Source organism: Talpa europaea, assembly GCF_964194135.1.
Source record: "Talpa europaea genome assembly, chromosome: 1".
NCBI classification, from domain to species: Eukaryota; Metazoa; Chordata; class Mammalia; order Eulipotyphla; family Talpidae; genus Talpa; species Talpa europaea.
Genome location: NC_140073.1, coordinates 153,636,252 through 153,661,744, shown reverse-complemented (window position 1 = coordinate 153,661,744; position 25,493 = coordinate 153,636,252). Strand labels below are relative to the sequence as shown.

Below are 25,493 nucleotides of genomic sequence, written 5' to 3'. Positions count from 1 at the left end.
GTGACACTACTGAGATTAGGGCATAAAGGATGCTGAGGCTTCCATCTTCTTACTTTCTGTCTCTCTGGAATCACTCACTGGGAGAGGGGGAAGCCTGGGCTTATGTCTGGAGCATCTGAATGGAGAGGCCCATGTGTCAAGGCAGAAAGGTCCCCCACCCACAGGCAGCTATGTGAGTGAGCTTGGAAGCGGAGTCTCCAGCCCTAGTGAAGCCTCAGTTGTCCTGGTGGGCATCTTGATTATAGTCTAAGGACACACTCTTAGCAGGACCATCCAGTTAATTTGCTCTCCAACTTCTGTCCCAGAGACTACAAGATATTAAATTTTTTTTTCAGCCACTAAGCTGTGGGGTCGTTTGTTATGCAGCAGCAGGTAGCTATTACAGGTATGTGGTCTGATTTCCAAACACTGGGAATTTCCTAGAAGCCTCATTATTATGTTTCTCTTTGTCAATAAATTTTACCGTCATTGATTCAGCCCTCTTTCTGTGGCTGATCTCATTCCACCCCTCCTGGGACTCCAGTTACACATGTATTGGGCCTCTCGTTACTGCGGCACAGGTCTCTGAGGCTCAGCCTTTCTTCCATCTTTTCTCCTGGCTTGGAGGGGCTCTAAGGATGTCGTGCTCTTGTGCTGCCCCACTGGGCCCCTGGCCCTTTACTGCCCTTTCCTCCTGCCACCTCCGTCCCTCTGCCCCGTATGTCTGTCCTCCAGGCTGCCTTCCACTCTGACTCCGTATTGCCTCCACTCTTTCTCGTCGGTCTATATGTTCCCTTCTTTATTCTCTGACTTGGCTGACCATCCCTCTTTCACCTGAATCACAATGGGGAACTTAATCAAGTTTATTCTCCTCTGTTCTGTATTGAAAAAGCAGAGTTCTTATTTAAAAGCAGTAACAATTAAGCTCCACTGTTTACTGTGACCACACAAAATGGTTCTTAAGCCAGTATTATCTGGTGTAACCATAGATGACCAATTAAACCAATTAGAAGATTTAGTAATTCTTCCAAACAAACAAAAGCTACTGGAAGAACATGTTTTGTGGGTCTCAAAGTGAATTCAGCTTGTGTTTTGGCTTCACAAACATACATGACCTTTGCATTGCAGCATGACTCACACGCACACTCTGCTAACCTGGCTTCAGAGGGGAGGAAAAGGGCAACTTTTGTGGGTTTGCTGATTAGATGTGCAAACGTTTTTCATCGAAACAGGTGAGGTCGATCACCTGAGGCTTTATACTTTAAATACGTGTCTTAACGAGCTGTATTTAACGTGAATTCACTACCAACCTAACCAAACACCAGGTAGTTCTGTCATCTTGACCAGCTTTTCTGTCCCGCATGGTCACTACCAGATGTCTGTGGCTCCAGTGCTTTGCTTGTTTGTGCCCATCCTCACTGTGGCCGCCATTCCTCCAGGAACCTGGAGGGGACACTGAGTGGAGATTTACTCCATTGCTTCATTTTCCTGTTAAGCTTTGAAAATCCCTAAGCATCCCCAAAGGCCCAAATCAAAATGAGTCATTTAAACTAAACTAAAAAAGGGCCTCCCCGGTGGCGCAGCGGTTGAGCGCTGGGTTGTGAAGCTGCCCGCAGCCTCTGCAGCATCGGTTCGATCCCCGGCTGCTCTCCAGCCACCAGAGGAGGGTCCCACATGGCGCACAGACCTCTCCTGCCGCCAGCTGCTCCCCTCCGCAGTGTACTTCTGTCCTTCTGCCTGTTCTGCATCCTGCTCTGGCTCTGGTGAATTCTCTCACCCTCCCGCGCCTCTGACTGTACCCAGTGCTTGTATGCATGTATGTATCAATCAATCAATCAATAAATCTTTAAAAAAAAACAAACAAACAAAAATAAACTAAACTAAAAAAAAAAAAAAAAGAGTCTACTTTTTTTCAAAAATTCCCTGCTGGGAACTTTCTGACACTGTGGTTTGAAATCATGTGGGAGCGAAAGGGCCCTTTCGAAGCTGATAAAAGCAACAGACTCTCTCCTCAGAAAACTTGGCAGACAATTCCAGGGAGTCTATAAACTATCTGAAGCCCTTCCCTGCAGCCCCTTATCTAACAGTCTCTGTGTTTGGCACTAAGAAAAGCTTTGAAACATCTCAGGCACATTTCCTTACCATGGCTCTTGCCTCCTCACGGATGGACGGGATGGAGAGGATGCTGTAGAGGGCTCCGTTCACATACGGCTGTATCTTTAAGGGGAGAAAAAAACAGTCATTTGCAGGTTCTCAAATACTGTGCACCTCAGTTATCAACCACCACACCTGACAGCAAGCTGGCTGAGCAGCAGCGTGGAGCCGCCCTCTTCTCAGCGCTCCTGAGCTCCGGGTGCATTTCCAGGGACACTCGATTTGCACGTCCCAGTGACAACGAAGAGTTCAAAATTGAATCCACCCTCCCCTCCCAGGCCTGGTCCTGCCGTGCTTCATTGCTTAACTTGCATCTTCATTTAGCCCCACGCTCATTCAGGCCAGGCCCTGTGGGGGCACCAGCTCTGCTTCTCTCTCCCTCTCCCAGATGAGTCTCGGAGCCATCTAGAACCCTCCTGTCCTTGTTCAGACACTGCTGTCCAGGATCTAGGCTATAGCTATCTCCTGACGCAGCCCCCTGCCTTCCCTGTTCACACTTCAACCATCATACTGTGGCCAAAATTCCACACCATGTGCCCACTCAGCCCTCTCTCTACCTGGGAAACTTCAATGGAGCCCACCTGGAAAGCCCCAGCACCCCAGCACAGCACAGCACACAGCCTGGCCAGGGAGTGGCCATCCTCCCGCCACACAGACACACTGGGGCCTGGTTCCTGCAGGTCCCTTTGCTGGGAGGGCTCTACCCCCCTGTCTATCTGGACAAGCTGTCCATCCTTGAAAACTCAGCTCAGAGGAACCCCCTGGGGCCTCTCCTGACCAGCCAGCGGGCTCTGTGCTCCACCTCTTAGACATCACCATCCCCTCCGGCCTCTACCCCCACCCCCCTGGATGCAGCGTCACTTCAGACTTCTACTTCTGCTTGCCCCATTCTGAGCTCTCTGAAGACAGGACCACTGTTTTACTCACAACAGTAACCCCGCTCTCAAGCCAGCATGGCATACGGGACATGCAGTATCTGGTAAATGCCAGCCCCCGTGATGGGCTGTGTGCTGCAGCCTCTCCACCCAGGGGCTCATCTCCCTGGGTTTTAATTTTTGCCAACCTATTGAGTTTTTTTTTTTTTTTTAATAGAGGCATGCTTTATTTATTTGTTTGCTGGTTTGTTTGTTTTTGTTTATACATGCACTGGGTACAGTCAGAAGCACGGGAGGGTGCGAGAATTCACCAGAGCCAGAGTGGGGAGCAGAGCAGGCAGAAGGACCGAAGTACACTGCTGAGGGGAGCAGCGGGCGGCAGGAGAGGTCTGCGCGCCATGTGGGACCCTCCTCCGGTGGCCGGGGAGCAGCCGGGGATCGAACCGGCGCCGCAGAGGCCGTGCGCAGTTTCGCAACCCAGCGCTCAACCGCTGCGCCACCGGGGAGGCCCCCAACCTATTGAGTTTTAAAAAATAAGTTAAAAAAAAGGTGTGTGTGTGGGGGGAAGCAAACTATAATTCATAACTTGTGTTTATTTTCATTTCCGTGACTGCTAGCAAGGTGGAACATCTTTTCATGTTTATAGGCCACCAAGATCTACTATTCTGTAAATTGTCCTTTATCCATGTTTTTTGGTTTGACTTTTATTTATCAATTAAAAGCATTCTTCATATATTAGGGATGCTAAACTTCTGCCATGTCATTCATTGTCTTCTGGCTTCGATGATGGCATCTTCTTCTCTACAAAACAGTTATGCTCATATAGCCAAATATACCCTTCTTTTTCTTTATGGTTTTTGGGCCTCATCTTTCAAAGCCACACTGTTGTACTGGACACACGCAGGCAGTATGTGCTTGCACAGTAAATACATCTCTGAAGTATATATGTAGGTAGATCATCACGCTCATTCTCAAAACAAAAGCACTGGCAACACCTAATGGCATGAGTTGAAGGCTTGGCCTATTCAGTTTCAGGCCCAGCACAGGGGATCCAGCCTTGCAGCCAGCCCTCACCATTAGTCAAAAGAGTGTATTTCCTGCAGGCTTCCTGTGCTTGGGTTGAATAAAACAGAGAAGGACCTTGTTCAGGTCACTGGCTCAAGCAGCCCGGATGGGGGTGCACGGGCCGCAGGAATGGAAGGGGTGAAAGCAATTCGCTTTATTCCTACTTGGAAATGCTTGACACTCCTTCTGTCTGCCTGACATGGGGACATGGGAGACCAGTGCTTCATTTTCACCCCAGGTGCTCGGTCCTGTCCTGCTAAGACGCCCTATACCTCATCTGGTTAAAGAGGTTGGATTTCTGTTGAGGTTTTGACTTCAGATGCAAAGCAATGCCGTGGTTGCTGCAAAGGCATCTGCAGAAGGCAGGAGAGGCAATATCATTCTGTGTGTGAGTTTTGGTTACTGAGTTCAGCCAGGCCTCTACTTAAAAAATGGCTAGAAAACTTAGAAAATCACACCAGTGTTGGGGTGGACTCTCATGAGGGCAGAAGTCGTTGTGGCCGCTTGGCAAGACCCACAGCTGACGTGGGGTGAGGGGGCAGTGCTGAGCGCCGGGTGCCCCAGGGAAGCTGTAAATGGGCCCCATGGGTCAGACGCCGCCATTGCACCACAGACCCCTGGGGCAGCAGAGAGTTGAGACACCAGAGTGGACATCCCTGGAGGTCTGGGTAAATAGACAGGGAGGGGCACATGAGGGGACGCTTTGAAGTCGTGAAAATTAATGATGTAGAAGGACAGAGAAAGGTCCTAAAAACACTGTGGAAAATGACCATAAAAGAATGGGACCTGGGGTGCAATGTTGCCTAAAAATTAAACACTCACACTGATGCATGTTTCCAGGCAACATGCACGACCACAGACATATAGGAAAGACACGGAGGATGTCACTGGGGAGAGGCTTGAGGAGGGGCAGAGGAGGAGGAGAAAAGCGGCCCGGCACAGGCCAGTGATGGCAGGGGGCTGGTCGGCGGGGAGCAGAGGACAAACCCTGCTTCCGAGCTCCAGGACCGAAATCAGAAAAGAGTGGAAGCAGCTTCCAGCTTCCACCCCGCCCAGGGCCAGCGGTGCTAAGTACCTCGTGGTTCTCGTGACCGAGCAGATCCGAAAGAACTTTCAGCACGAGGCCTGCCACCTTGGCACACATGTTCTTCCCTGTAGGACAGAAACAGTAAAACAAAGCATGACATGTCTAACTCAGCAGCCTCAAGTTGGGCAGACAGGGAGAGAGATCTGGGTTCCTCTACTTAGGAGCTGTGAACTTGGTGAATCACTGAACCCGTTTCTGCCTCTTTTAAATGGGGATTCCTAACACCTGCCTCCAAGGGACATGCAGATTTAGCTCGGAATGGCCTGGCACTGAGAGCTGGCATGGGGCAGGCCCAGAACTCCTCGAGATGGGGAAAAAGCTCACCCTGCAGGTGCATGCGGCACCGTCCTAGAAACCAGACACTCTGGTGGAGATTCCAGCAGACCGTGGAATTAAGAAAAGTGGATTATAATCTGATAGATGCTTCTGCATGTGCTGCTTGTGAAAAGAGAAGACTGAAAGAATAGCTATTTCCTGTCAATGTGACTAAGCATCTGAGGGTGAAGAAGCTTCGAAGAGATACCCCTGAGCTACATGTCCAGGTGCTGCTTCTTCCCAACACCAACAGGCCTCTCAGATCAAGGAAGCCACAGGCTGAACCGGCACCGCTTCTAAAGACACCTCCCTCACACAGGTAACAGGTCACAGAAGTGGGACGGAAGCTGCAGAAGTGCTAAAATCACACCTTTAAAGGTCAAGGAGACCAGGGACTTGTGAGCCCCTGTGAGAACCCTGATCTGCAGGTGGAAGGGAGATGGGGAGACGCAGTGGCTGAGAGCAGGGAGCGTAGTTTAATATCCTTGCCCTGCCACCAGCCTCGTCCTATTGAATCTTCAGCCTGCCCAACTTCCTATCTTCCACCAATGCCGTGAAGAGGAAGAAGAGTGTAAACGCATTTCCTCTTGATGTGAGCACTACGTGTACATAAAATATTCTTTCCGAAGCCAGAATGGTATTTTGGTGTCAGTGATTCAACAGCTTTAACTGTACTTGGAAATGCTCGACACTCTCCTTCTGTCTGCAGCTTTCCCAGAGGGACACTAAAGGAGGCCACACCAGGCTCCTTGCACAGCCAGAGGAGGGGCGGGCTCTCCCCTCCCCCACAGCACCTGGGGGTGGGGGGGTCAGAGCTGAGAAGACCGCACCTGCGCCCCGGAGGCAGAGGTTCATGAGTAAGGCCACGGCGTACTCCAGCGTGTAGTCGGACAGGCAGTCAGGCTCCTTCAGGAGATCGATCAGCCAGAAGATAAGGCCGTCTTGGATCATCGCCGTCTGCAGCGGGCGCCTGGGACGCAATGACAGCCCGCAGGTAAATGAGCGCTGGCCAGCAACGGCTCGCGCAGGGGCCACAGCAATGGGGAAGCATGTGAACACGGCTACACTGCACAGAAAACGCAGGCTTGAGGAGTAGTTAATTGTTAGACCATAAACTACAACCACAAATTCTTTCCTTTCGGGGATATCATTAAGGGCTTAAGAAAGGACAAGGCAGTAAGAAGGCTGCCCACTTTGGAAGTTTCCTTGTCAATATTCAAAATAAGCAGTAAGTAAAATGTTACTTTAAATATGTAACAAATATTGTTTGATAGTTCTTAGGCTACTGAGCCCAGGAAGCAGCCACAGAATAGTTCATGGGAAAGCAGATTTTTACTAAATTCTAATCTATATAATCCAGCTTAGGTACACTGAACTGTACAGAAATCAAGAGAAACAAAAGCAAACAATCCGCTCCTAATTATGATTCAGCTCCCTACAAATTAAGGGTAGCTTAATGACCTGGGTAATACAATTTATATGGAATTATTTACATGGAATTATTTTATTCCTGAAGCCCAGGTATAAATGTCAGAAATCCAGTGCCTCATCAGTGCGCTCTGGCGCGGAGCATCGTGATGCCCTAGGGAGCGGATGGACTCGGGTGGCATCACCACAAGAAGTTATCTGAAAACCCAGACCCCATGGAGGAATCACTGCTGCACACCCCCTCAATTAGCAGGCGACAGGAGACCCCCAGACTGAGCCTGCCATGCTGCTCTGAGGCGCTGCACCCACCTGACCGCACTAGAACTTAGGAGAACACCACTGACACTGCTTTCTTGGTAAACCTGGCTGCTTCCAATTCAGCGCAGGACCCTGGGAAACACATTAAGCAGGTTCCCAGAAGAGAAGAGATTAAATCACCGTTTGGAAGAAAAGAAAAAACTGGCAGAAACAGCCACCTTTCCAGAAAGAAGTGTTTCTTCACCATATCTTATCTCTGTTCCTTAATTACAGTTACCGAATTTCTAAAACATTTCCAAATACAGCCCGCATCAAACTGAGTTGCCATGATAAACAGAAATGGTGCGTTCAGGCCACCCGCGGAAGTGTTAACTGTAGAGATTACGTACAGTTCCCTTCCGCTCATACGTTAGAACAAGAAATTTCCACCAACAGGGACCTGGCAATAGTAGGAACTCAGGGCCCAGCCCTCTCCCCACTAAGCACACACGCTCCGGAATGTGTCACGCGCGGGCGTCAGGTTACTGAGGAGACTGGTGAAATGGCGACCACAGCCGACAGGAGGAAAGTGTCAGCCATGGGGGACAGTGAGAAGGAGCCAAAGGCCCGAAGCACTGGAATTCTCACTAAGTCAGAGAGAGGGTGGGTGGCCGTGAGCGTCCCAGACACCGCCCGGGAAGCAGGAAGACGGACGTCCACACACAGACTTGGACACGAGTGTTGCTGGCCCCATCATTCATAGTAGCCGAAAAGGGGCAACACCCCAAATATTCCTAACTGACAAGCGAGTGGACAGCAAAGCGGGGGCCCGCCGCGGGATGGAGCGCCGTCTGGCAGCATGGAAGGACCAAGCGCCTCTACACCGCACCTGAGGCTGAACTTCTGCAAGGCCCCAAGGACGTTCTCCCGGGTGACCACGTCCTTGTCCTCCTCCTTCAGCCTCTCCTCCAGCATCCGCAGCACCTTAGCGTCCTGAGCGAGGTAGAGGCGACCTGGAAACACGCAGAGATGAGCGTGTCAAAGATTCATCTGAGTTAAGTTCATACTTCAAAGCCACTTTCCATGAAGACTTCACATGTAACACATGCAGCATCTGGGTAATTTTATGTTTTAAAAGTCTTAAGGGCCTCCCCCGGTGGCGCAGCGGTTGAGCGCTGGGTTGCGAAGCTGCCCGCAGCCTCTGCAGGGCCGGTTCGATCCCCGGCTGCTCCCCGGCCACCGGAGGAGGGTCCCCCATGGCGCGCAGACCTCTCCTGCCGCCCGCTGCTCCCCTCAGCAGTGTCCTTCGGTCCTTCTGCCTGCTCTGCTCCCCGCTCTGGCTCTGGTGAATCCTCTCACCCTCCCGCGCTTCTGACTGTACCCAGTGCTTGCATAAATAAACCAATAAATCTTTAAAAAAAAGTTTAAAAAAATAAAAAAATAAAAGTCTTAAGAGCTATTTTCTTCTGCAAACTTGGTTTTATTCAATCATCTATTTAATGAACAAAGACCACTCTTCTTGTCATCTCAACCGACCACTCATCTTGTCCTTGCTGTGTTCTTGTGGGGAATGGTATCTTTTGTTTACCTGCAATCTTGAACCCCTAAGTCACATCTGCAAGGAGAGGGGGAGGGGAATACATGGGTTAAGCCTCTCAGAGTTTACAACAGAGGCAGCCAAGTAACGCTCTCTGGCCTCCTTCCTTCTCCTTCTAGACAAGCCCACGGCCGGGAGATGAAGTTGGCAGCCATGCCTGGGAGCCTATAACAAGCCTCGAATCGTAACTGGGCTATTGTGGCCTTGTGTCTTGATACAGACAAAGCTGATTCAGCCATAAATTTCCATAGAATTATATGAATGGTTCCGGGCACGCCCCCTGGCTTAATAAATGCCACTTACTTCGATGTAGCTACATGGATGGAAGAATGAGCAGATGAGCGAATCAACAAACTTTGGGACTAGCATATATTCTTAATCTGAAAACTCTCTCTAGTCATGTGACAAAGCTCAGTGGGGCGATGTGAAATAGCCCTACTGTGGGGATCCTTTCACAATATATACAAACTAAATCACCCTGTAAATTGAAACAAATGTTAAATGTCAACTATATCTCAACTTGGGAAAAAATGAGCTCAAACTAATGAGAACCTATGGACTAAAACAGCACTTTGTGAATTCATCTTGATTTCTTTCAGTTATGACGGCAGGCTATCTTTGCAATTTTCAAATCCTCTTAATTTAAGGAGTTACAGACTGTCGAGGAAATGGTGCAATGCTTGTTGAGATCAGCTTCAATTGTTTTGCTGATCTTATTTTACCTGAAATACAAAGCTCAAGAAAGGCATCACCAGTTACATACCTGAAAGCAATCCCAACTTACAAAACCAGGAGGCTTGCCTCCCTGATGGCACAAGGGGTTAAGACGCAGCACTATGAAGCTATCCATAGCCGCTGCAGCATGAGTTCAATCCCCGGTCGGGGAGCTGACCCACACGGCGTAGCAGACCTCTCCTGTCTCCCCGCTGCTCCCCTCAGCAGTGTATTTCAGTCAGTCTGCCTGTTCTGTTCCCCACTCTGTCTCTGTGGATCCTCTCACCCCCACCCCACACCTCTGGCCTATTCCCCAGTTCTTGTATGCACAAATAAATACATATTTAAAAAAAAAAAAAGACTCCAAAACCATAAACAATCACCCTGATGTAAACTACAGAAATACGACAATAATTTTCACAAAGGACCTAGAGACATTAATAAATGGTGGACACACATATCATTTCTAAGAAGCTGGGAGAGGAATGTCCATTTTCAGAGGGGGGAAAAAAAATCACATCGGCAGACCCAGCTCCTCCCTGGAAGGAAGCTGCCATCTTACCTTCCGCCAGGGACGCGAAGGCGTTGAGGAGCCGGGCCATGTACTGCCGCACCACCTCGCTCTTGGAGTGCAGCAGCTGGAGCACGCTCTTCTGTGGGGGACAGCAAAAGGGAAACCAGTGAGGCTCAGGGGAGCGAGAGAGAAACATCTCCTCTGTGGCCTGGTGATCTCTTCTGAATTCATTACAAGTGACAGAGACAGACAACAGCCAAGGGAACTGTGTGGAGAGCTTGATTTCCAGTGGGTGTTTTACGAGACTGGCCAGAAGAGTTATTCGGACTTTTAAGAGACTCGGTGACATGGGCCCTGGGAAGGCGACTCACACAGAAGCAGCAGCGCTGTTTGCTGCTGCTGCTGTTTTCCCAGCTTAGAACAACATCCAACCCGCACACCTGAAACTGCTGCCTCCCGGCATCCTGCGGCTACAGGCAGTGGGTGTCTGAGCCCCGCGAACGCCCCCCAGGACAGAGGACAGACAAGCAACTGGAACAACTCAATCTCGCAGTCAGCGATGCAGATGCTAACAGATGCGGCCGACTCGAGAAAGCCAGATCCCAAGGCAGCAATGGCGATGAGAGATCCAGGTTACATCACTGGCCTCAAAAGGCTGGTGGATTGGCGAGAACAAAGAAGAGTGAGCGCGCGTGGTTACAGACGCAGCTGGGTCCCCCTCAGGCGCCTCAGCACCATCCTCTTGGAACCGCCCACACGTCTGGGGTGTTCTCTTCTGTGGGTCACACTAAGGGTGACAAAGGACGGGGGCCAGGTGAGTGCAGTGCTACAGCAAGAGGGGAGATGAACGCTGAGCAGAGCACCCTGTCCTCTGCCCCTACCAGGCTCAGCACACTGCAGCCGGCCCCTCACCCTTGAGGCAGACTGGAGGGTGCTCCTCAGAGGGAAAGGATAGTCGGGAGGGGAGAGAACTGGGGATTCTGAAATCAGAGGTCCCTAGCAGACGGCCACCTGGGCCCCCCGGGGTGCGGTGCTAGGTCTACAGGCCCTACCCTCACACACACACACATATTTTTGAACAGAATTCAACACACAGGGGAAAGGTGAGCCCAACTCTCGTCTGTGCTGGGACAGCCTTGACCTTGTACTGATAAAATTCCGGAGCCCCCTTCCGTCCTGCTGTGAGGATCGCCTGTAGACAGTTTCTTGCCCCCATAGAAGTGTCTCAAGTGATCAGCGCCTGAGAACGAGACCAGGTGAGTCTAAAAGCTAAAATAAGCAGATTGCTGATATTGTGAAGAAATAGAGACCAGGAACTTGGAAGCTTCTAGATTACACCCCCTTTCCCTCCAGCAACAGCAGTTGCCGGTGCCCTTGGCCACAGATTCTGCAACCTGACTGACCCTTCGGCCCTGACTGACCCTTCGGCCCTGCACATGCCATATGCTCTGCCGGGTTCTTCCACCTTCACCACCACTGCTCCAGAGAGGAGCGAGCGTGCAGGCGGCTGCGTCTGGCTATGACCTGGGAGTTCACGTCCTTCTCTCCTGGGTGTCGTCCTCTGTCACGGGAACAGAGTCCCTTCCTTGCAGGGCAGGGTCTGTGCCCGCAGTTCAGCGAGCACAAAATCAAGCCCTTTATTATTTCGGGCACACACACAGATGGGGAAACTGGAAAAAGCCAGGGGACGACTAACACAGGCCGGGATGTGTCCGCCACATTCAACACGGCACTATTCACAGCAGCCAAGAGGCAGAAGCATCCCAGCGGCCACTGACGAATGACTGGGGGCCCAGATGTGGTCCACACACCCAAAGAAACATTCCACCTCTGACGCGCACTGCAACGCGGATGAACCTTGAGGACGCTGTGCTAAGCATAACAAGTCACCAAAAGACTAACGCTGTATGATTCCATGGACATGAGGTACCCGGGGCAGCCAGATTCAGGGACAGAAAGCAGGGTGGTGGCAGGGGTGGGGAAGGGGCAATGAGAGTTCTCAGTTAATGGGTACAGAGTTTCAGTCTTGCAGGACAGAGTTCTGGAGACGGGATGCACAACAATGCTAAGTGTGATGAATACCACTAAAACCAAACCCTTAAAGATGGTGAAGACGGTACATTTTATGTTCTGTGTATTTTACCACAGTTTAAAAGTAAGTCAGGAGGGTGGTTACCTCTTGCTAAAAGGAAAGGGGGTATAATCTAGAAGCTTCCAAGTTCCTGGTCTCTATTTTTTCATAACATCAGCGATCTGTTTATAATTATTCTTTAAAATATTCCTGTTTTCTACACTCATCTGTGTGAATCATGTATTTCATAACTAAAATCTATTCTGGACAATAAAACAAAATTCCTTAGATATAAGGAGTCGTGTCTTTGCATAAATGTGTGTGTAAGTATGAGACCGGTAAAGGTGTGAAATGTGGAAAACGACATCACAGTAGCTCCAAGATGTCCAAACGACCAGTTAAAAATGAAAATTCAGTTCACGGCAACTTGATCTAATTTGATTCAAGTTTTTTGGTCTAGATCGTGACTAAAGTGAGGTCCTGGCTCGGCTGCCTACAGTCAGCCCACAGCTCAGGAGGCCCTGCTCAAGGCCACCTGGCCGTGGTGGCAGGGAGGGGCGTGCCACCACCATCTCCCCCCAAAACCCGCACTTTTCCCACTGCATCGCAGGCCTGCCTGGTCCTCAGCTCTCACAAGTTCCTGGAAAAGCATTTTAAGTCAGGCCCAGATGAAGCTGTGAACGGCTTGCTACCGACTTCGCTCCTCATGAGTCACGCTTGGTGTTTCAGGTGGTGAGTGTGGGGTGAGAAAAATGTGTGTGTGTGTGTGTGTGTGTGTGTGTGTGTGTGTAAATCTGAGAAAAATGAAAAGGGCAGAGAGGGCTGCAACGTGGAGCCCACCCATCCCAACTGGCCAGGCCAGGGCACTTTACTGGAAGTGAGAGGTGGGTGATGAGCAGACCTCACTAGCTCACACAAGCTCCAGGCTGACATACGGTCACTGTGCTGAGAATACACGTAGAAGCCGCCGGGCCGGCCAAGCTCATTCCTTGGGAATGAAGGCCCCGCCGTGCCCCGACCGCGTCCCACCCACCTGGCTGTGGCTCTGACAGTCCAAGAGGTCATTGCTGATGTAGGCCTGCAGCACCGTCTCCCGCTGCTCTCCGGGGTGGGACGTGGTCAAGCGCTGGGATGAAGGAAAACAAGAGTGATCAGACCGAAGTCTTAGCACAGTGGGGCTGTTTGAAACGGCAGTTCCACGACTACCCATTTAACAGACCTGGTTACACCAGCCAACCAGTCAGCTGACCAGGAACTGCCAGTGTGCCTCCTCAAGGGACAGAGGGGAGGCTGGAGTCAACTTACGAAGTCACCAGAGCAGGGAAATGACCAAATGCCTGGGTAGTGAGTGCAGAAGGGGGCGCTCTCCAGTGCCTGGGGCTCAAGACTTGGCCCTTGGAGGAGGAGCAGAGGCCTGGGTGTGTGGGGTGGAGGAGGGCCCAGCTCAGGGAGGCGCAGGGTAGACAGGAGCGGGCCCTGAAGGAGGGCCGTGCCAACAGATGAGACTTTCTCCAACAAGGACAGGCTCAGCAACACTGTGTGTGTGTGTGTGTGTGTGTGTGTCTGCACCCGTGTGTGTAAGAGGTGGTTGGGGCAGAGTCTATAGGTTTTGACAAGCCATAGGCCTGTTAAGAATCTAGTTGACATCCACGGGGCTAGAAGAAAATCGAGTGGGAGCCTGCGTCAGCACATGCTGTGCAGCCTGAGTTACGCCACCTGAAAGCTGTGTAATTAACGTGAGTGAATGTCCTTGCTCTTCTGGGAAAATCTGACTAGACAAAGGGCCGAGCGTACAGGCCCTGCTGAAGAGCAGCGTCGGTGTACAGAGCAGTGTAGGGAGATGGGAGCACAGCAGACCCCCAGAACTGCAAGGGAGGGGTCTCCCGAGCAGGTGTTGCTGACAAGGAAGAGGGTACACCAGAGGTGGTGGTGCCAGGAGGGTCTCATCTGGCAGCTGCCACCTTTGTCGTGCACACTGAGGCCAGGGCAGGCACAGAGCAGGGTGGAGGGGAGAGGCTGGGGCGCTGGACGGGGACAGACAAAATCATAGGAAACTTGTTTTTCCTGGTTATTCTGACGATGTCACCCAATCTGTACAGGAACACGTCTCTCTCCAAACGGCTCAGTCGCCTGCACTGAGAGGAAGCGCTTGGTCTGCTGACGGGAGCGGGAGGGTGGCTGCCCCACTCAGCCCAACATGCAGCTCAAACAAGACAGAGCTGCCTCACGAAGGACCCAGGCCTCTGCTGAACCTGGATGCCATCTCTGAGCGCTCCTCAAAACCGCTCAAAACCAGGTTCCAGGAAGGCCTAGGGCCTTCGGAAGTACGGGGGGACTCCTTTCTCTATCCAGAGATGGGGAAAGTGCTGAAAGGCATTTGGACGCCTAGATACCTGAAATCCTGGGATCGTGAAGGGGTGAAAGTTAAAGAGTCACCCACTGTTGGCGTAGGCCAGCAGTTCTCCACGTGCTGCCTGGGGAACCCCAGAATTCTTTCAGGGGATCTGCTGGGTCACTCTTATTTTCACGACCCATCCCAGAGGCTATGGGAAGTGTGATGGCGTGACAGGGAACGCAGAAGCAGGTAGGAGCCCCAGCTTCGTCCAGGAAGCCAGACTTGACAGAAACTTGCAAAAACGAAAAGCAACGGCATTTTTCTCATGTTTTTCGAGAGTTTGGAAAATAGTTATTTCTTATAAAAATGTGATCTATGTTATGTGCTGGGTTTAGCATTGCTCATCTCAAATGAGTTAAACAGATACTTACATTTTCATGTTATTATCATCTGTGATATATTAAATTATATTTTATATAGTTAAAATGTGTATGTAAAGTGTTCTCAGTTTTCATTTCTAATACTGTAAACAGACAGAAAAAAAGTCACAGAAACTAAAGCTCTTTGGGGTCCTCAGGTTGAGAGAATGAAGGGGTCTGAGGCGAAAAAGCCTGAGAACCACTGATTTAAACTGTGAGTGGTTTAAACTGTGGACCTGGTCAGAAAAGCGACAACTGAGTGCCATTTGCCTTAAAGCCTGGCTGACAGGTTTCACCCTTGCTGTCTGCCCTGTGGCAGGACATAGGGTCTTCGTGTCCCCCTAGAGGTGCCCTGCTGGCCAGGAGCCAGCGCGGCCCATGGCCTGCAAAGACCAGGTGATCAGCATGGCCTGGGCTTGGACGCTGCATGTGTCCAGTTATCCAGTTACCGAGCAAAGCCAATGGCAAGGATGAGGGTACCGCGGGGGATCTGCAAAAGCCGTTTTAACTTCAGCTCTTGGTGTCAGCAGCAGGAGGAGGAAAGATACTTAGGAGGTGAGTGACAAGGTACCCGCATGGCAGCCAGCCAGGAAAACCAGCACGGCTGACTTCTGAAGGTGGAGGGTAAGGCACGTACCCAGCGCAGAGCCTGCAACAGGAAGGCTTTCAAGCGGTCACTCCCGGAGAGCAGATCCTTCTTCAGCTTCTCATAATCCAAGGAGGGCAGTAATGGCACATCCTTCAGCTTCCTGCTCAGCAACACGAGTTCAAAGAGAAAGGAGAGGGCAGAAGGGCACGCTCACTAAGCCTCCTGAGGAGCGAGGCCCTACCCGGAGCTGCCCTGACTGAACGACCAGCAGGGGCCCAGCTGTTTCCTCTGTGCTCTGGAGTGCACTCAAGGCTTCCATAGTCAGGGCTGGGTTCCGGGCTCCCCGCTGCAGCTTCGGGGCAAAGCCCTGCCACTTGGGTTGTACATATGAGGGCTTTTCATGACATTTTTCCTCAGCTGAGGGTCTTTCCCTAAACAGGGCTGGACGCGCTGCATTCACATAAGGCCAGGGCTCCATATGACAGGGACGAGGTCACTTGGAGCCACTGTGACTTCCTGAGTTCTATTTAGAATGCTGCACAAAGCCCAGGGACTGCCAGCCTCGGGAGGCCCCAAGGGAGAGGTCTACCTAACAATGTGAAGCCACTGAGCCTCCGAGCCTGGGGACCTGATTGGGGGCATGTGAGGGACAGGCCTGGGGCCAGGGCGCGGCACACAACCCTCTAAGGTAAGGAGTTGGGGGGGGGCGGTCCCTGTGAGGCAGGTATAGCCCGCCCTGCAAACCCTCTTCAGGGGACGCCCAGTCACAGGCCTCGGGGATGTCATTCCAGCTAAGAGAGGCCTCTGCTGAGAGCTCGACCCAGTGCGAAGGGCCAACACCTGCCCTTGGCCAGTCAGAAACAAAGGAGCCACCTCAGATTCCTGTCGCTAAATCAAAGGCCTTCCCGCTTGGTTTTGTTGCTTTATAGGGGAGGAGACGGGCACGTGTGGGGAGCTGTGAGCTCCGCGGCCTGTTCACGGCCCTGTGTCATTGTTGGTTCCAGTGTGGAGACGCCACCAGTGAGGAGGCTGCAGCCTAACCGCCTGCAAATCTGTAATTATTTCAAAATAAGAAAACCAAGAGCAAAAACATGCTCCTTCTAATACTGTGCAGGTCAAGAGTGGGGGAGCCCCCTGAGGAGATTTGCACGTTGAGCTACACCTGCCTCACAGGGACACCCCCCCTCTTGACCTGCACGATATGAGAAGAAGCATGTTTTTGCTCTTGGTTACCTTACTTGGAAATAATCTTGACCAAGTAATAGTCCCTGCACAACAGTAAATGGGATTTTATGAAGTGTTAGGTGAAAAGATGAAAGATAGGAGGTTTGGCTTGTTTTTAGGGTGGGGTGGAAACTGCGATAACACCTCCGAGGTGTAGCTTACATTTTCTCCTTATGTTTCTCAGCGTTAACTTTTCTGTAATGAGCTCCTATGATGTAGTAAAAAAATTACAAACTATTTTTAATGTTGGTTTTAAAAGACAAAATGAGATCCTTTTAGAGGGTCTGGAAGAAATGGCAAGAAAAGGTGGCAACAGATGAAATCTCCTGTTTTCATGTGTTTTTTACACCAATGATAAACCCACTTCCTTTGAGTGTTTCCTCCTGAAGCAGACACTAAATTGCCAATTATTGGGTCGTCGGAAAAGTCATGACATGTTTATTCTTTGAAAAAACGCGCCATGGCTTTTCCGACAACCCCATATTAATAACTGGCCGGTATTCTTTAAAAATGTCGAGGCCATGAAAGACCGGGAGAGGTGGATCAGAGGAGATTGGGGGCTGACACTCAGGCTGTGCGTGGTTCTGGGCTGCCTGCCGGAGCAGAGCCAGTCGGGAAAGCAGGAATCGGGTCTGCAGATCAGGTAACTGTATAGACACTAGGATTTTGAGTTTAATGATTCTACTTGCCTTGCATAAAATATTAACACTGGGGGATCTTGGGCGAAGGATAGGGGGAGTTCTTTGTACTATTTTTGCAACTCAAATTATTTCAAAATAAAAAAATAATTTAAAATTTAAACAAGCTCTTGCTCTAGATTAAAAAATAAGTTCCAACTGTAAAGCCAAATTTGATAATGTTCTGATAATCTTCTACTGAAGAGGAGGAAAATGCCATATTTGGGCCATTACCCTCTCCAACAGTGGCAATATCACCATCTAAGTTGCTCTGCAACCCCTGTGTGTGGTCTATCCACTCTCCCGCTGCCCAGGAGACTATCACACCATCTACTCCGTCCTCCCCTGGCCCTTTTACTCTCTGCAGTGACCCCGCCTCCTCTGTCACTGGGAAGGACAATGACAAACTTCCCAACAGTTGAAGTGCGAGACACTGTACTAAGTGCTTTCTACATATTAACTCTTTTTGTCCCCACAATAATCTAGCAGTCAAGCTACTATGACTATTCTCACTTTACAAGTGAGGAAACTGAGGCACAGAGAGGCTATCAAAGATGTCCAGGGTGCGAGAGCCAGTGTCAGAGGTGGGATTTTAACCTGGGCAGTCTGGGCTCGAGAGTGTTACCTCACAGAGCCGCCCTGGCCCCGGGAGAGAATGAAGTGCAGGCCAGCCTCGGACGTAGGTGGAGCAGAGGGAAGGGTGTGGCATCTCTCTTGGTTCTGAATATTCTCATAGCAAATCCTTCCCCATCATGGCTGGCTCAGAGGCTCCCAGAACCCACCCAAGTCCTCTGGTTCAAACAAAGGTTCTCAACTTCCTTGCTTCTGCAACCTCACACCTGATGAGTTTCCCGTGCCCTGGATGCCCTCCTGGGTGACACCCCTCAAATCTGGACAGGAATGCTTAGGTGTACAAAAGCTGCCTGTGGTCCTGGTCCCCATGTGGACCAGCAGGGAGCATAAAATTAGGCCTCTGCAGTGCTGTGCTGTGCTCTGGGACAACGGATTAAAATGATTTCTCTAGAGTAGCACAGGAACAATTCAACAGCTTTTTCCATTTGATGCCACCTCTCCAAAATCGAGTAAATGTTAAAAGATACTTCTAGCTGAGCAACATTACTTAAAATTGGAGGGCCTTCCCGGTGGCGCAGCGGTTGAGCGCTGGGTTGCAAAGCTGCCCGCAGCCTCTGTAGTGCCAGTTCGATCCCTGGCTCCTCCCCAGCCATCGGAGGAGGGTCCCACATGGCGCGCAGACCTCTCCTGCCGCCCGCTGCTCCCCTCAGCAGTGTGCTTTGGTCCTTCTGCCTGCTCTGCTCCCCGCTCTGGCTCTGGTGAGTTCTCTCACCCTCCCTCCCGCACTTCTGACTGTACCCAGTGCTTGTATAAATAAATAAATAAATAAATCTTAAAATAAAATAAAAAAAAATAAAATTGGTGTTATTTTCTCCAATAGCCACACCGAGCTCTAGGTGCTCAAAGGCATTCCCTCAAGCTAGGCTGCTAAGAGGTGCGCTGACTGGAGCTGCTTGGAATTCTCCTGAGCAGTGATTCCTAAGAGCAATTACTTACACAGGTGCCAATGAGGCTCTTAGCATGGTGGAAGCCTGCGGGGAGAGGGACAGAAGAAAACAGACCGTGTTACACGCAGACAGTGATGCTTCAGTCCCATGTCACCAACACAGCACAGAACCAACAGATCTGTGCCCAGTTTGGGACGGACCAGGATTCTCCAGCCATAGTCGTGTATGATTCAGAAACTGGCCCAAGATGTTAGGCAATAACCCCTGATGCACTTTCCAGGCCACCCCCCCACCCCCCGCCCCGGCTCACTGCTACCCCATACCAAGTAAGACTCTATTAAAAAAAAAAAAAAAACCAGGGGGGGATCCTGACCAAATTCCCAGGGGAACTGCCTCATCAAAGACCTCACGAGGAGCACAGCAGTGGAAGCGGTTCAGTTATCCTGGCTCCATCTTCATTCAGAGTTTCTCTCTGGGTATAAAAATAACACTTGCTTTGTACAAGTCAACGACTATAGGGGTGTTGATGGAGAAATGAACAACCCCTCCCACCCGTTCCCCTTTAATCCTGGTGATAGACCAACCCATTGCCTACTTAATGGACATGACTATTGTCCCAGTTATTCAATTTTTTTTCCTACTACAGGCAATGCTGTAGAAAGCATAAAATGGACTTGAGAAACAACAGCCAAACACACGTGTGCCACCTATTTTGACAACTCACACCAACTGTAAAACCATCGTTTGAGAAAATCAGGGAAGTGTGACTTTGGGCTGCACCGATTTTATTACACGATGCAAAGGAATCAGTGCTACCTGTCCCTGCCGTGTGATTAGTTTTTGTTTGTTTTTCAAAGCCCTAATCTGTTAGAGATATAGATTGGATTATTTATCTGTAAAATAAAATGTTTGGGATCAGTTTCAAAAATTCCATGAGAATAAAGTAAGCAGAGAAGAGAGGGAATCTCAGCATCTGTGGAGAAGGTTCCTGCAGTGGTCCTGTCCCTCCCACGTCACCACGTCCTCACACAGAACGTCATCCAGAACTGTATCGTATTAAGCTACGGTGACAGAGGCCTATATCAGAGACACAGCGGGTTTGGCTCCAGGCCGCCAACGGTCGCTCAGACTGGTTTCCCAGTGCGTGTCGGGGTCATGTTCACACTGCAGTCTATGAAGTGCATGATGCCGGACACGACACAGGGACACGTGAGCCCACGAGGTTAGAAACGGCACCAAGAGACACAGGCTGCCACAGGTCCCTTGTGTGCAAAATCTGCACCATCTGCAATCAAATGGGGCACGGCAGCATTTTACAATTATTTCTGCCTTTCTCCTGCATCAGACACTGAGGTCCAGAGGCTGAGAGCCCTCGGGCCCAGCACCTGGCACAGCGCCTGGACACAGGAGGCCCTCCAGCAACATTTGTTGAATGAATGAAGACTGACTTCCAGACGAGGTCACTTCAGAATCCTTGACTGGTTTGATAAGTAAACATAATATGCCTGCCCTGGCAGAGGCCTCGTCCGCTATGGCTGTCCCCTGCAGTACTCACAGACCACAAAGACACTCCCTTCGCTTTCAAACGGCTCGTGACCAGGTATGCCTTTATTTTTTTTAACTCTTGATTTTCTTAATTAAGGGAATTACCTCTCCATTCCTCCGACTGACACTAAGTAGTAAGGAGTTCAGCACGTAAGTTTGAAATGTCATCTCAATTACATACATTAAGAAGACAAGGTGAGGCAAAGGAAGACATGGCTCTGTTGAATTATTAACATAAGAGAGACATCAACAGAGATTATTTTTAAGTCAGTGATCTTGGCAAACTCATATCGCCACAAAGAAAATCCACCAAAACTCCCTTTTTCATAGTTAAAATTGTTTTCTCTTTCAAAATTCTAATTCTCTTTTGTTAATCAACTACATCGTTTTATTGGCCCAGTGAAGGAATTAACTGAAAAGCAATAACTGGCCCTCGCATGAGAAGAGCCAGCACGTTCAACATGATTGAGATTTTCATGCAACAAGTTACAAAAACAGCGGAGCTGCGCTGAGGGAATGGGCCCCTCGCTGTGAAGGAGCCAGGAGGAGGTGAGGTGTGTCACGCCTTCATCACTGCCCACCACCTGCGGGCGCGGGGAGGTGCGGGGAGGGGGGGCATTGTAGACTCTCTGGTCCATTTCAAATTCTACATAGTTGTTCGAAATCAACAAAAATAAACCACTCCACAAGGAGTGGAGGAAGATGGTACCGGTGCCATCTCTGCTCTGGCTAGCGGCAGCCGCCCTTCTGCCCGCCTCTGCCTACGCAGGCGCTTCTCTGCACCAACCTTCTCCTTTTGCAGAGCCGCCAACTCGCACCCTCTGCAGGGCAGCTGCCTTCCTGCCAGCCTGTGACCTGTGACCCTGCTGGTGCGTCCCTTCCCTGACCTCCCTCAGCAGAGGCAGCTCTTCTCCCAAGGCGGCCAGGCTGTGCCCACGCAGGTCTCTCATAGCAAGCCTGTCCCTTTGGGGGCAGCTCTTGCTGCTGCTTGTGTCCGTGCAAGTGTCCTTTCCTTCTCCCCCTTTTCATAATAAACCTGCTCTTTTGGATACAACTAACGTCTCCGTCTCGTGGAGAAGCCCACCTGGGAAACTTGCTCCGTGCCGCTGAACAGGGAGCTTTGGGGAAGCTTTTCCCAGAGTGAACCCAAGGACCCCGCCCTCCGAACCCAACACATCTCCAAAAAAAAAAAAAAAAAAAGACTTCAGTGACAGAAATCACAGTGACCAAGTGTTTCCTGCCAGGCACACTGTCCTCAGAGCTCTGCATGTACCCCTAGCCCTAGCCCTAGCCCTAGCCCTGTCAGCCACTGTTACTCTCATTTTCAGATGAGGAAACAGAGGCTAAGGGTCATGTCCTGGCCCAGGGGTCAAACCAGGCAGTTGGCTCCAAAGCCCACTCTTTACCCTGCTCCACCCCAGGGCTCCGGGCTCCGAGCTCCCTCCATATCCAGCCAAGGGGCCAAGTCTGCTCCTGCCCCTGCCCCAGGCCCACTCATCTCCTCAGACATGCCCCGTGGGGGTAGATGCCCTGCCCACAGCCCTCACTCTCTGGGCCTGGGCCCACCCTCCAGTCTCCTTAACTGCCCATCCCAAAAGGCTCAGCTCAGACAGTCCCGGGCGCCCCCTCCCAGCCTCAGCCTTCACCTCACCTTCCTCTCCCAGCCCTGGGCAGCCTCCACTGCATTCTGACATTGTGTGATGTTGTTTCTCCTTCTCCCTAGTGACTGGAGTTTGCCCCAGCACAGTCTGGAGACCATCTGGTTGTCACCACTATGGGTGCTACTGGGTATGGAATGGGTGAAAGCCTGGCAGGCCACAAGCCGTCCTGCAGTGCACAGGATGGGCCGACCATACAGTGTCATGGTCCACGAGGGCCAGGGAAACTCTTGGTGAGCACAGCAGGCCAAAGGCTTTGCTAATACATGTGAGGTCAGGAGGTGCTTGGAGACTGGCTGGGGAAGCTGGGGTGAGCAGCCCTGGCCGTGGGGTGTCTCCAGAGTCTCTTGAGCCGAGGTGAGTGAATAACCTGGGTCTACCCTACTCAATCGGCAGTTCAACAGGGGATGGAAATCCTGTGGGATCAGGGCCCCTGGCCCACTCTTTGGAAATGCTGCTCTGCGTGTGGCAGCCGGTGGGTCAGCCCAGGGATGCTAAGAAATAAAGAACAGAGAAGGGACCCCACAGTGGCTGCTGAGGCCCCGGGGGGCAGGAGGGCACCGTCTCGGGCTGGGCCCCTCTTAGGCCAGGCCCTGCACCCATGGGTATGACACTGAGTGTGTGGACTTGTGCTGTGCAGGAGTGAGCGACAGCGGAAGCCGGCCCCTGGGCGAGGCATCTGGAGGAGACGAATATCTCACAAGGTTAAATAGCCACAGCGGGAGATGCAAGGACGAGCCTCAGTCACCCACTGAAGAGCCACATGGCGGAGGAGGGAGCCGTGGCCCAGTCTGGCAGAGAAAGGGGTAGTGCACGCCACAAGCAGGGGTGTAACACAGGCGGGGAGGCTGCAGAGGAAAGGGTGCTCAGCCCGGAGAGGCATCGGAGCAAGGGCTGTGGCTCCCCGTGGAGTGCTCTGGACCTGAGGCCACGACAGGCATTAGGCCAGGGAGCACATGATCGGACACCTGTGTACATAACTTCAATTCTTCCTGCAACCTGAGGCATAAACAGGTACACCACCGCCAGAAGGGTCACTCCAGCTCCCATGTGAAGGAGCCAGCCAAAGGCGAGAGCTTGGAGAAGGAGCTGGGTTAGGGAATCTCACTTGCGCCAGGACAGAGCGAGGAGAGGCTAAGAAAACACAAAGCCACAGAGATGGGGGCAGGGAGGGAGGAAACCAATGACTGCTGAGCACAGGGCTGCAACAAGCCCCCTGGGGGGCTCCCAGTGCTGGGATGAGTCTTTCACAGAGTCCAAGTACAGGAGGGGAGACCATCTGTTTGGAGGGAAAGATGGCCTAGGTGTGGCCCCAGAGAAGGTGGTGCGTCTATAAGATACTCATGGGGGAAGGCCCAGCCCTCCGGGCGTGGAGCTCAGGGGATGGTCTGGGCGGAAGGCACAGCACCCTCTGCCAACTGCAGCTCTGCCAGCCGGCTGAGGCCTAAGATGTCAAGGCTCGCATCACCAGGGTCAGTCAGGCAGGTGACAGGCGTTGGTGCATGGTGTCCCGGGAGAGGGGCCTGGTGAGCAACTCCCCCGCCTTCCCAGGGCATTGGGCCCAGAAAGGCTCTGGGAAGGCAGTAGAAATGAGGGTAAAGGGCAGGCCCCTTGCCAAGACTTAAGAAAGCCACATCAGGGCGAAAGCAAGGGTTGAAAACGTGGAACTTGGAGCCAGAGCCATAGTCCTCACATGAGGAAGCTTCTAGAAGAATCCTCCCCAGCAGGAAGACACACCACAGCAACGCTTCCTGAACAATTGCCCGTGGCTATCCTGAACAAGGCCTTGACTACCAACCAATCCCTCTCCCCCCAGGTTTTTACAGCTCACAAGAAGGCTGACTGCAAGTCTTGGGCCTTTAGCATATTTAATGCCGCCACCCCGGAAGCGTCTGGACTTGTATCTCCAAGGCCGCTACTTGGAGTCGATGACGAAAGGAGGCTCAGTCCCCAAATCCGGATGCATCTAAAAGGAAACTTCCCAGTTCCGTGACTCCACACACTCCTCTTCGCCCCGTTATCACATCCTTTCTATAAAGATCTGCGAGAGGAGCGCCCCACCCCACCATTTTAGCATGTGACTGTCATTTACCACCCAGCCTCTTAAGGCATGTATTTAAATGAGTGCCACGCCAACCTGGAAAACATCCAGAGAATGACGGGGTCAGCTAGGGAACATCAGGGCACTGAAACGTGGCTATGGAGTGGGGGTTGTCTCCTGGGGGGTCCTCCTGCCCCTGCACTTCCTAGCTTGCAAATGTAGCGCACTTGTCTTAGCTGCAGGAAACTGCTATAAGTTCCCTCTCTGTCCTCACAAGAGCACCAAGCAGCTGCTCACACATCCTTCCCTCACAGGCTGCTGGGAATTTCGGAACCAAACTGGGCTTCCCTCTCCAAGTGAATACTGAGCCCCGGCTGACTTTTATTTCTCCTCCTCTCATTTCCTTTAGCCACAAGCTTTCCCTCCCCGCCCCAGTGTCACTGGGGTGATGCCGACAGGCAGCGCTGGGGGAGCACCACACAGCCAGGCGGGTAACACACCCATACCACACGGAGCCGTCTTTCTTATGTGTGGTGAGAACCTTCGGGATGGACTCTCAGCAGCCTGAGCACACAGCATGGTTGCCGACAACAGTCAGAAGCTGTGCCTGCACCCCTGAGCCTGTCCTTCTCACAAATGGAGGCCTGCACCCCTCGCCCTGGCCCCACGATCACCATCTACTTACTGCTCCTCCGTGATCTAACCAGTTTCTTTCTTTTTAGTTTCTATTTTTTTCATTTCTCAGGTGTGTGTTTTCTCATATTGTAATCATGAGGTTATTCAAATCTATTTGAGAATGAGGGAGGGTATACTTTTTTTTTAATACTGAAAAGGCCCCTGTGAAGCCCCTAACATGAAGGCGCAACCTTAAGTAAGCCATGCTGTGGCCCCGCAAGCCTCAGGGTCACCTGGCCCCCATACCCTGTCAGATGCACCTGTCACTTGCTCAGCCTTTGGACCGGGCAGCGGGCTGGTATGGGCACCAGGGGCATGGGTTTGGCAAGTGTGAAAACTCCCTCGGGAGATACTGGTGTCCTCATGCCCCTGGTGGCAAACCCCAACTCAACACCATGTCCCCCATGTTCCAAGAAGGACACATTATCACCTGCGTCACCCTCTGGTGCGCGATGCAGACCTGAAGCTAATCACAAGGAAACGTCAAGCATGAGGGCAGCTTTTAGTGACCCTTTCAGCTGTCAGCTGCTCTATTTTTAAAGGGGAGGGTGGACTATATTCTCCTCAGGCCCATGTCATGAAAGGCAAAGAAAGACTGACACGTATTTAAGATTCAAGGAGGTTAAAGGACTTGTCAGCTCCATGCACCACCTGACAGTCGGCGGGGAGGTGTGGCACATAGGCCAGTGACGGTGCAAGTGACAAAATGGAAAATGTAAATTAGCCTGGAATCCATATTTATAATAAGAGAATATTCCAGGACCTCCCTGGTGG

The 25,493-nt window shown here is 51.4% G+C and overlaps 1 protein-coding gene across 3 annotated transcripts in view; it reads right to left on the bottom strand.

Annotated features, from left to right (window-relative positions):
• Positions 1 to 25,493, bottom strand: part of ARMC9 (armadillo repeat containing 9) — a gene marked incomplete at both ends in the record, with an annotated part of 110,198 nt that overhangs the window by 56,032 nt on the left and 28,673 nt on the right. For all 3 annotated transcript variants that reach the window (XM_084239181.1, XM_084239183.1, XM_084239182.1), the window contains 8 exons: positions 2,122 to 2,196; positions 5,149 to 5,225; positions 6,306 to 6,445; positions 8,030 to 8,153; positions 10,014 to 10,104; positions 13,070 to 13,162; positions 15,428 to 15,539; positions 18,850 to 18,884. In XM_084239181.1, the coding sequence (XP_084095307.1) occupies positions 2,122 to 2,196; positions 5,149 to 5,225; positions 6,306 to 6,445; positions 8,030 to 8,153; positions 10,014 to 10,104; positions 13,070 to 13,162; positions 15,428 to 15,539; positions 18,850 to 18,884 (747 nt within the window). The remainder of the gene's footprint in view (positions 1 to 2,121; positions 2,197 to 5,148; positions 5,226 to 6,305; positions 6,446 to 8,029; positions 8,154 to 10,013; positions 10,105 to 13,069; positions 13,163 to 15,427; positions 15,540 to 18,849; positions 18,885 to 25,493) is intronic.